At 43.6% G+C, this 12,094-nt stretch overlaps 1 protein-coding gene across 1 annotated transcript; it reads right to left on the reverse strand.

The window, feature by feature from the left end:
- Positions 1–236: 236 nt before the first annotated feature.
- MRPS22 (mitochondrial ribosomal protein S22) lies at positions 237–7,475 on the reverse strand. The gene is made up of 8 exons (XM_054166576.1): positions 7,355–7,475; positions 6,755–6,909; positions 3,857–4,021; positions 2,561–2,704; positions 2,013–2,096; positions 996–1,141; positions 779–887; positions 237–532 (listed from the first exon to the last, which is right to left on the reverse strand). Exons 1-8 carry the CDS (start codon positions 7,473–7,475, stop codon positions 440–442), a joined length of 1,017 nt encoding a protein of 338 aa, XP_054022551.1. The 3' UTR covers positions 237–439.
- Positions 7,476–12,094: the final 4,619 nt, after the last annotated feature.

A 12,094-nucleotide genomic window follows, 5' to 3' on the forward strand; every position in this document is an offset into this window, starting at 1 on the left:
GGCTACTTCTGCACTGTGCTGTTTTGCTCGTATCTATTCACAGGCAGTAGCTCAGTTGCTCTTCTAGACAACACTTAGGTCTTTTAGCTTATCCAAGTGTAGTATGTCTTCAGGGACAGATGTAGTCTTACACATTTTTGTAAATGAAGCTGTCCAGGCCCTACCTTTACTTCAATAATAAATTCTGGGAAATTACTTAGATTCAAAGAATAACAGTAAAGGAATTAACCTCAGGCTGTATTATCACCCTAAAACCCAGTCATGATAATTAAGTTCATTAACAGAACTTCTGAAAACAGTAAGCTGCTACAGTAACTCACTCTTGCCTATTTCAGTAAAAATTTTTCTAGAATAGTCAGTTCTTTCAAGTATTTATTGTAGAATCCTGTACACAGAACATTTATAAACAACCTTAAAACTGACAAAACCAAGGTTTATTTCATGAAGCTGTAGAGGTAGCCATTGTTTCTTCATAAGCCTGAAGGGCCAGCTGTATATAGCCTTCTTTCTGTGACTCAGTTTTTGCAAATACCTGCAAACATGGTAGGAGAGAGATTAATGCACAATTTAGAGCAGTGAGATTTCATCATTCCACTGGCAGATCTGGCAGCTACAACTACCTAAGAGTTAAAAAAACAACAAACACAAATCAGCATGCCAGACAGTTCTAGTTAAATGCCTGCTGCTTAAGGTAAGGAGAAATCTGGACTACTCAAGCTGCTGCTGTGTAAAAGCTTTCTCTTTTGTAGTTAAGTAGCTGCAAAGTAGAAAAGCCTACCTTGATCATATCAACTCCCTGAAGGTTCCCTTCTTTAGTTTCTTTTGCTGATGGACATTCAGGATGAAGCATATGATAGAGTGTAATTAAACTTGTAGCATCATCCAGCCTAAAACAAATAAAGGGTCATTTGTAGCAGTTATTTTCTCTTAAAGTACTTAAAGAATGTACTTTGTGGTGTGCTCTGCAGAATTAGTATGTGACAAACGCAACTTACAAATCTCTTTGGATCATGTCAATTAGTAAGCCATCTGCTTGCTTTCTGTTCACTAGATACCACACCATCCCTCCAAAGTGTCTTGTGGAACGGAGCAGGTCATATTTGCCATGTTTCTCAATGTCATCGTAGGTCCGGTGATGAACCTAGACTCAGAAAATGGTTCAGTTCCATTAGCATAGCTAGAGCTTGATTACAGTTTCTCCCCTCTACTTCTCAGGAACTTACAATCTATTTTCAGATCTCACTGCAGTGCAGGAACAAGCTACAAGCTGAACCATGCTACCTTAAACCTTTACATATATTTTTAAGTCAGGGTAACACTGGCATAACCCACTTACTGCTTAGCCACAGACACCTTTATGTTAAAATCAAGTTAAGTACTAGGCACATACAGAAAGCTTTGGGAAGAAAGGACATCTCTGAACCTTCATTTCACTACTGACAAGTTGAAATCTGTTCTTGAAGGAGAAAAATGCAGAGCAAAGATGTGAAATTTTACTTCAAAGAAAAGGTACTTTAAATTTGCCTAAGAGAAGTTATGTTCTCAGTCATTTGAGAACTACTACAGCTTGAAGTAAACACTTTAAAGGCAAGAATAGTTTTAACATGCTCATCAGCAACTAGTTACTACATTTAAATATTTCAGCTAGAAGTGTATTTTTGTACCTGCTCTTTGTCAGAAATACCATTTTGTGTACACTGCTCTCAGGAATCAGTTACCTAACTTCATCAATTACCAACCTGCTCCTTTCAAATCCTGATACATCACTTAAAATGATTTAAACAGAATCCTGTGACTTCCCTGCAAGGAGATATTAAAAAAAAAAACAAAAAAAAACCCACCCACAACACACAAAGCTTATCAGAAGGATAGCAGGTAATCTATATGGGATAAAAAAACACATATGAACACACAACCTGTGATCCCCAGATAACCCTTATGTTTGCAAAACAAACCCAGAAGTTCTTCCCTAACAATGTTTTCCTACCTAGAAAAATGACAAGTGAACTCACTCTGATATAATCTGGTGAATCTGGCTCAAACTGAGCAATGCACCTGTTCAGGAGATCCTCATGACGGTCTTGCTGAAATACAGCCTAAAACAAGAGTTCAAATTCAGCAAGAGATTCTGTATCACACTGTTCCAACACTTCAAAATCCAAACATCAGCCACAGTGTTTCTGTTCTGGGCAACACTTAGACTGATTATCTCCTTCATCACAAGACAAAACAGGTCTAAGTATAGTAACCGCCTTAATAACATTAATACAATGTGCCTTGGTTTTTGTTTCTGAAAAAAGCAACATCTTATGTTTTCAGATTACACATAATTTCATCAGCGAGGATTTCTACTGTGACAGAACATTTACTTACACCTACTCATGATTTATCTGCCCCTACACTAGAACTTTTAAGTATTTCATGCTACAATGATAAGCAATTTTTTGAAAGTGAACTCAAGCAGCTTAAAATATAGAAGCAGACTATATTCAGAGCCACACTGACTAAAAAGAGCACAATTACATTAAAATGATGCATTTCAAAACCAGGAAGACCTTACCACAAGGTTTTCATCCTTGAATACTACAGGGGGAATAACTCTGCGCCCTTCTTTTGGGAAAAATATCTGTATCATTCTATCTCGCTCCTCCCAGGTTGCTTTGCGCAATACACCATTTGTTTCTCTAACGACAATGAAACGTTCCTGAGAAGAAGGTAAAACCAAAACATTATCCCCCAAAGTTCCTCTCTTCATAGACAGAACCACTGTAAAAAAAGATTGGGTTTTGGCAAATAAAATTCTGTACCTAAACTCACACTAATACCAGTTTGGTTGACTTCTATGTGCCAGATTCATCATTTCTCCCTTGGTATCTGCTAAATAAGTGCCACATTTTCACCTCAGTTTTGACATAAGAAAGCACATGCCTACACTAAGAACTACAGCTCTGTGAAGTTTAGACACGTGACGTAACTAACACCCAGAGAAAGGAGTTAGCCTTGTTGCTGGCCTGATTTTATGCATTTAACAACAACATTAAATTAAGAATGCAAGTGCACTGTGCTTTTGAACTTTGTTTCAGAGGTAGGTGCTACAATCAAGGAAGGGCAGCCACGAAATAAAAAAACACAAGCAAGAAAACACTATTCTTAGATCTGTTCACAAACATAATTCATTTAGGGCAGCAGACAAGAAAGTTTGCTGGGAAGAGAAAGTTTTCATTACATTGAGGCACAAGAATAAAGATCAGGTTCCTGGAGATTTCTCTCAGATGGAAGACTTGGCAGTTCATCTGACAAGATCATTACTATATGCATGTTTGATCCACAGAGACTTCTTAGAATTATAACTATTTGTTAAGAACTTTTCCAGTCTCTTCCTACCAGTACTTAAGGATTTCATTGTACAGTGAAGAGTCTAGATTGTCTTATCCCTATACTCCACTATTCTATTAAATACTTCTTTACAGCTTTCCCATAAATTCATTTATCACTTACTTGGCTTTCTACCAGATCTTCACAACTATGAAGTAGCTTCATCTTTTGGCTTATGCACAGTACTAAACAATCTGATTCCACAGGAAGCATAGATGATCTCCACAGTCCTTGCATAGTACAAACACCTGCTTTTGACATAATTAACTATCCCACAGCTGCCCCCCCCCCCCCCCCCCCCCCCCCCGGTTTTGAGCACTACAATATCTTTTATCATTATCAGTTAGAAGTAAAGATATAAAAATACATTTTGCCCTGTACCAGCTACTGCCACTGCTGCAGCTGCTTTCTTTTTTAAACTTAAAGCTTATTTTGAAATTAAGAATGAAAATTCTCTTAACATAAATTCATTCCTACTTACACGATGTGGAACAGAGTAAGTTGTATCTGTGAACACATATTTTGTAGTTTCAGTTCCTTCAAGGAATTTGTCTTCTGCTAAGACATCATCAATTGGCTCTCTCTCCTTCAAAACAGGGGGCATCCTTAGTTTTTCTTTAGCTTCCTCAATGGCTTTTCTTGTGGCCTTGGAGAAAAAAAGTTCCATTCCACAATTAAATATAATCATCCTCTTGGAAAGCTAACAAGTTTAGAACAAATATTTGCATTTAGAGATTATTTTTTTTATCTTCTGTGGGGTTTTTTTATGCAGCTGAGAAGCAAGACACTAATTCAGTCTCCAGGTAAATGAATCACACATGAACAATACACTGGGCAAATGCTAGAGGATGTTCCAAAACTGAAATCTACACATACAACTGCAAACACCAAGTTTATTTCAGGTATTTTTCCATAGCAAGTTTCCACCAATGCATAAACCACATTCAATAATTTGTATATAGCTGTTACAGAATCACAGAATTATTCAGGTTGGAAAAGACCCTTGGGATAAAGTCCAACCATTAACCCTACTCTGTAAAGTTTACCCCTAAACCATGCCCCCAAGCACTGCATCTAAACAACTTAGAAATACGTTGAGGAACGTTAACTCAACCACCTCCCTGAGCAACCTATTCTAATGTCTGACTATTCTTTCTGCAAAAAAATTCTTCCTAAAGTCCGGTTTAAACCTACCTGTTGCAGCTTGAGGCCATTCCCTCTTGTTCCCTCACTAATTACCTCTGAGAAGATTTAATCTTCAGGCCCTTCACTAGCTTTGTTAGCCTCCTGTGCATTCACTCCAGCATATCAATATCTCTCTTGAAATTTGGTGGCCCAAATTAAACACAGTACTTGAGGTGTGGCCTCACCAGTGCCAAGTACAGGGGGACAATCACTTCACTACCCCTGCTGGACACAGTATTTCTACTACCAGCCAGGATGCCATTGGCACACTGGCACACCTAGGCACACTGCTGGCTCATATTCAGCCGCCTGTCAATTAGAACTGCGGGTCCCTTTCTGCCAAACAGTTTTCCAGCCACACTTCCCCAAGCCTGTAGCATTGTTTGGGGTTGCTGTGACCCAAGTGCAGCACCTGGCACTTGGCCTTGTTGAAGCTCATCCCATTAACATTGTCCCACCAATCCAATCTATCCAAGTCCCTCTGTACAGCCTCCCTACCCTCGTGCAGATCAACGCTGCCACCTAACTTGATGTCACCTGCAAACTTACTGATACATAGAATAAACCAGGTTGGAAGAGACCTTCAAGATCATCGCGTCCAACCCATCAACCAATCCAACACCACCTAAACCCATGGCACCCAGCACCCCATCAAGTCTCCTCCTGAACACCTCCAATGACGGCGACTCCACCTCCTCCCCAGGCAGCCCATTCCAATGGGCAATCACTCTCTGTATAGAACTTTTCCCTCACATCCAACCTAAACCTCCCCTGGTGCAGCCTGAGACTGTGTCCTCTTGTTCTGGTACTGGCTGCCTGGGAGAAGAGACCAACATCCGTCTGTCTACAACCTCCCTTCATGTCGTTGTAGACAGCAATAAGGTCACCCCTGAGTCTCTCTTCTCCAGGCTAAGCAACCCCAGCTCCCTCAGCCTCTCCTCATAGGGCTTGTGTTCCAAACCCCTCACCAACTTTGTTGCTCTTCTCTGGACTCGTTCCAGCAAGTCAACCTCCTTCCTAAACTGAGGGGCCCAGAACTGGACACAGGACTCGAGGTGCGGCCTAACCAGTGCAGTGTACAGGGGCACAATGACCTCCTTGCTCCTGCTGGCCACACTGTTCCTGATGCAGGCCAGGGTGCCATTGGCCTTCTTGGCTGCCTGTGCACACTGCAGGCTCATGTTCAGCCTACCATCAACCAGCACCCCCAGGTCCCTCTCCACCTGGCTGCTCTCTAGCCACTCTGACCCCAGCCTGTAGCCCTGCATGGAGTTGTTGTGGCCAATGTGCAGAACCTGGCACTTGGATATGTTCAATCTCATGCCATTGGACTCTGCCCATCTGTCCAGCCTGTCGAGGTCCCTCTGCAGAGCCTCTCTACCCTCCAGCAGATCAACTCCTGCCCCCAGCTTGGTGTCATCAGCAAATTTACTGATGATGGGCTCAACGCCCTCATCCAGATCATCAATAAAGATGTTAAAGAGCATGGGGCCCAGCACTGATCCCTGGGGCACATCACTGGTGACTGGCTGCCAGCTGGATGTGGCACCATTCACCACCACTCTCTGGGCTCGGCCCTCCAGCCAGTTCCTAACCCATCGCAGTGTGCTCCCATCCAAGCCATGGGCTGACAGCTTGGCCAGGAGTTTGCTGTGGGGGATGGTGTCAAAGGCCTTGCTGAGGTCCAGGTAGACTACATCCACAGCCTGCCCCACATCCATCAGGCGGGTCACCTGATCATAGAAGGAGATCAGGTTGGTCAGGCAGGACCTGCCCTTCCTAAACCCATGCTGGCTGGGTCTGATCCCTTGGCCATCCTCTAAGTGCTGTGTGATTGCACACTATGTCCTTGGTGAGGTTACAGAAAAAATTAGTCCATCCTAGACCATAGCCAAAGGAGTTCCAGGGCTATAATTTAAACATCAGATGATGACATTTAACACAATTTGGAAGCAGAGGGGAAGGGGATAATAAGGAGAACCAGTGCACAAGAAAAAAAAGCATCCAATCTCCTTCCATCTTCCACAAAAACTGAGAAAACATAGGTAAATAAAACACCCAATTTTCACTCATTTAGGAAGCCACATAAAAGAAAGGAACTAAAATGCTTCCAACAGCAGCATTAAAGAAAGCAGACATATGGGCTGTTACAGACTTTTTGCTAAAACCAACACGACGAGGCTGAGCAGCCTACCTCTTCCAGCTGAGCTTCCGTCATCAGCTTGTATTTGGGTGGTTTAAGCTCCATTTTCACCGGTTTGAAGACTTTCTGCAGATTGAGCCCTGTCATTTTGTACAGCAGGTTCTGAACCGCTTCATCCGTGAATGACGGCTTGGCAGCTTTTCCTTCTGGGGGGAAATTTCACAGGCTGTTAACCCGGCTAAAAGGGAAGCCTCAACAGGAGTAGAGGGAAGAGACAACGGCAGTCATATACATATACATAGAATACATATACAGATACATAGAATAAACCAGGTTGGAAGAGACCTTCAAGATCATCGCGTCCAACCCATCAACCAATCCAACACCACCCAAACAACTAACCCACGGCACCAAGCACCCCGTCAAGTCTTCTCCTGCCACGGTCTCCACTCTGGCGAAGGTACAGCTGCAGCCCCTCACGCCTCACCCAGACCTTGCCGGGCCTCTCCGCGCCGGCAGCACACCCACCCGTTCTTACCCGCCCCGCTTCAGTTCCCTCAGCCCCCACGGAGACTAAGGGCGGCTACATAGGCGCTACACTCCCTGAGGCAAGGCCGAGTGGGGATCCCCTCCGCGCCCCCTCTCACGTACCGCCCGTGGCCTTCACGTCCTGCCCAATCCCCCGCCGCGCTCGCCAGCCGCATAGCGCCCGCACCACCCGGCACAGCCGCGCGGGAACAGCCACGGCACCCCACGCTCCAAGCGCCGCCATTTTACACACCCTCTGCCCGCCCCGCTCCGCCCCGCCGCAGGCGCGCAAGCCGGGCCGCCCCTTGAGGCACGCCGGGAAATGGAGTCTGCTCCCATTCCCTCAGAGGTTTGTTTGCGTGGTCTGTCCCGGCTCACTCAGACGGGAAGGGACGGATCAGGGCTCCAGGGTTGCAAATTTCCTTGCTTAGTTGGGGGACAAAGCAGTAAGGGAAGAAAAGAGAAACTGAGACTACCGTTTACTATACCGCGATTAGACCACTGGTGAAGTGAAGCTGCTCAGAGATGAGGAAGAGATTCAGGGCTACGCCGATAATGAGAGGACTGGTGTACATCTCTGACACCTGAGTCTATTTAGCCTGGAGAAAAGCAGACCGACAGGAAATCTTTCCAGTGCTCATCAATATCTAAAGGACGGGAGTCAAGAAGATTGGGCCAAGCTCTCTTTAGTGCTGCTCACCTAAACAGAAGGGCAAACTTTCCCGTGAGGTTGTCGGAGCTCTAGAACTGACTTTACAGAGAGGTTGGGGAATCTCTGTGTCTGGAGACGTTCCAAATCTGCCTGGACATTGTGCTCCTGGGCAACCTGCTGCGGGCGACCCTGCTTTATCAAGGGGGTTGGACTAGATGATCTCCAGAGGTCCCTTCCAGCCCCCATCATGCTGGGGTTCTATGAACCGTGTGAGGCTGGGGGTGCACTTTAGCAGCAGCTTTGGTGCACGTCTGGTCGGTCAGCCGGCAGGGCAGGCAGCCTGAGAGGGAGAAATAGCACTGTAACAAATGCAAAAATTAAAACCTCATGTGGCTCTGTCTGCTAAGTTGTCACCTGCATGGAGAGTGAAAGGAAAAGTCTCGTCCTCAGGCGGTGGATTCTGTCTGGCCCTTAATTTAGGGGAGCTCCAAAGGACTCAGTGAATTCATGCCTGAAGTACTGCCTGAGGAGTATCAGTACCGGTAGAGCACCTGGACTTCCTCAGTCTGGTAAAGGCAGTAACTACCATTGGTGATGGTGAGTTTAGTCTTCTCACTTCCAGGGAATTGTCGTGGTTTTCTAAAAGAGGGAAAATAAACAACTATATTCAAGGATAACCCCAAAATTAAGTTTATGTATCTGATTGATACATCAGATCAGTTCAAACGGCTGTGAAGAAGAGGGGATGAGTTTGAAAGAGTTGTGTTATTTCATGAAAACAATAACTGACTTCTCAGAATCTATTTCAAGGAGTTGAAAGTTTACTGTTACTTGGAGTTTATTTTCTGTAGCTGGTCTGTATCTTCTGTTGTGAAGTGCAGTCTTACAGACAGCAGTTAGGGTTGTGTGAAACAGAATGAAAACCTGTTAACAGCAGGCAAGGCTTTCTAGAGGGGCCCTGAATACTGTGTCCAGTACTGAGTACTGTGTCCAGTTCTGGGCCCCTCAGTTTAAAAAGGACATCGAGACACTTGAACGTGTCCAGAGAAGGGCAACAAGGCTGGGGAGAGGCCTTGAGTACAAGCCCTATGAGGAGAGGCTGAGGGAGCTGGGATTGTTTAGCCTGGAGAAGAGAAGGATCAGGGGTGACCTCATTGCCCTCTACAACTACCTGAAAGGTGGTTGTAGACAGGAGGGGGTTGGTCTCTTCTCCCAGGCAACCAGCACCAGAACAAGGGGACACAGTCTCAGGCTGTGCCAGGGGAGGTTTAGACTCGAGGTGAGGAGAAAGTTCTTCACCGAGCGAGTCGTTCGTCATTGGGATGTGCTGCCCAGGGAGGTGGTGGAGTCGCCGTCCCTGGAGGTGTTCAAGGGGAGATTGGATGTGGCGCTTGGTGCCATGGTCTAGTTGTGAGGTCTGTTGGGACAGATTGGACTTGATGATCCTTGGGGTCTCTTCCAACCTTAGTTATACTGTGAGACTGTGAATGCTTCAGATTTTTAAAATGTTCAAAGCCATGCAATGATGCAAATGGGCTGATGAGTCCCTGTTGGAACAGGAAATATTTTATCTCCAGGAGGGAGGATATAGAAACACAAGTAGCATGCTTAAAGTCCATAGATTTCCAATTGGTTTAAAATGTAGTGGGTTGTCCGTAGCTATGCCAAATCAAAGTCTAAATTACATTACTTTTGAAAGTGGAGATAAAGTCCGTCAGAAAAGGAAGACTTTACAGCATATATTGGTCTTCATTAGAATGAAGTTGAATATCATCTGAAATATGTACTAGTTTCTCATAACAGATCTTCATTGTACTAGAGAGTGTTCCTTTATTCCTGAGCCTTATTCAATACCCAAGTATACATGCTGGGTTGAACTTTACAGTCAAGCGTTTCAATATCCTGGCCTTTGCATTGTCAGAAAGGTTGCAAGAGGGCATATTTTCTCATATTTGTATTGATATAATTCAGCTGAAATCCTTGAGACTTGAAGAGTGCAAACGAACCCTTAATATTATTTTAATGTAATTTTGTGCATAATTTTCTTAAATAATCCTGAGAAAATTAAAACTAATTTTGAGGAAATGGAGAAGATGTTGTTTTTCAATTCTTGCTCGGAAGATCTCTGGAGTGAGAGCTATACCCTATAAGGGAATTGGGAAGTTATTTGGCCCTTTGCCTAAAAGCCACTTCAGACCTGTTCATGAAGTTGTATGGCAAGCCAATGTCCATTTTAATTCACAGAAGTACTTAGAAAAACAACAGAATTTATTGGGCTCTATCCAGGAGAGGTTAAATTCACATTCATTCTGTACTGGAGTAGTAACAGCTGCTGTGAGGATTAGCCTTTTGGCTTGGGGGATGAAAGGAAATATTGACTAACTGTACTGTAGATGGAAGTGTAGCAGATTAACATAATTTATAAAATAATATCAATATATATTAGATAGGTTGATTATATTTTTTTTATGGTTTATATTTGCACTAAAGTAACAGTTTTAAATAGGATGTTTTACATTGGTATGCTTAAAAATACAACACCATCTTGTAGAATCAGTTATGTAAAGATTGATAAGGAAATAAAGAATATTTCTTAGCTTTTGTTACTATGTTGAATGCATCCCAGGACAGTTGCTGTTGAAAAGATACAACCAGCTGATGATGGGTGGATGTCCCCTGTGAAATATGTTGGTGGGCTAAGTCTGGATTCTATTGGAAAAGCGTCGATACAAAATCACCTCCACAGTTGCCATTGATTTCCTTTTTGTTGTTAGTTTCAGGAGAGCAAAAGGATCAGATGGCTGCAGAGAGTGAACCACTTTGGTTAACATCTCAGGGAAAGAGAAGGCAGATAGGGAGCTTAGGAGCTTGCATTGTTGCTTTGCCTATTTAATTGATAAATAAGACCTGTAGCACACCAGTCTCTCTGAATATTAAATATGTCAAATTAGTGGTAAGAAGTTGTTAGGAAAGAAGCATACTTTCTTGGAATAACAGTGAAAAACACAAAATTTAGGGTTTGGTAACCCTGAATCCAACTGCTGTAAGAAGCAGCAGAGTGACCCCAGTCAGGCTGCGTACATGTCCACAGTTGATGACATGGCATTTTTAAAACGAATGGTTGGTTCTCTTGTTCCTGCAATCTGACAATCCTATGGAACACTTTTCTGAGGGACACAATGAGCCAGGCTGGAAGCTCTTTTTACAAAACCTGTATGGAAGAGTCTGGAGAAAAAATATTTTTTTCCAACAAAGGCAGAGAGTGCTAAAGAAAGAGAGATGACACAAAACCTGATAGTCTTTAAAGGAATAATCTGTTTGGTTTTGTTTCTTCGTTTTCATAGATGAAGTGGGTTATTTTGTTGCTAAAAATAATTGGGATGATCATTTGTAGTATGATTGTCAATTTTCAGGCCTATTACCTGCAAGCATCTTGTCTGCTAGTTTTTCTGCTTTCTCTGGAATTGAAAGTCTGTAGTCCTGGATGTGCACTGCCATCCAGAGTCCTGGGTAGCTATTTTGATAGAGTTGGTGATGATGATGCACGAGCCTTTACTAATACATCAAAGTGGCCATTTTCTATCCTAAAGACCATGTAGATATGTGAAGCTGGTTTGTTTTCAAATTTCACTTCAATACTTGACAGCAGGAACAGATCAGTGTTGCTGTAGCACTCTTTTCTGAGCTGCTAGGCCGAACTTACTTTCAAGGGCAGTGTTATTATGGGTAGTTCTGCTGGACAAAGCCCATTTTTACAAATAATAACTGAGATGCCCACTGAAACTCATGATGTTGAGCTCAGCTGTATTTACATACACAGAATACATAGAATAAACCAGGTTGGAAGAGACCTTCAAGATCATCACGTCCAACCCATCAACCAATCAAACACCACCCAAACAACTAACCCACGGCACCAAGCACCCCATCAAGTCTCCTCCTGAAAACCTCCAGTGATGGCGACTCCACCACCTCCCCAGGCAGCCCATTCCAATGGGCAATCACTCTTTCTGTATAGAACTTTTTCCTAACATCTAGCCTGAACCTCCCCTGGCGCAGCCTGAGACTGTGTCCTCTTGTTCTGGTACTGGCTGCCTGGGAGAAGAGACCAACATCCGTCTGTCTACAACCTCCCTTCAGGTAGTTGTAGAGAGTAATAAGGTCACCCCTCAGTCTCCTCTTCTCCAGGCTAAGCAACCCCAGCTCCCTCA

The sequence above is a fragment of the Dryobates pubescens genome, chromosome 13 (assembly GCF_014839835.1).
Source record: "Dryobates pubescens isolate bDryPub1 chromosome 13, bDryPub1.pri, whole genome shotgun sequence".
NCBI classification, from domain to species: domain Eukaryota; kingdom Metazoa; phylum Chordata; class Aves; order Piciformes; family Picidae; genus Dryobates; species Dryobates pubescens.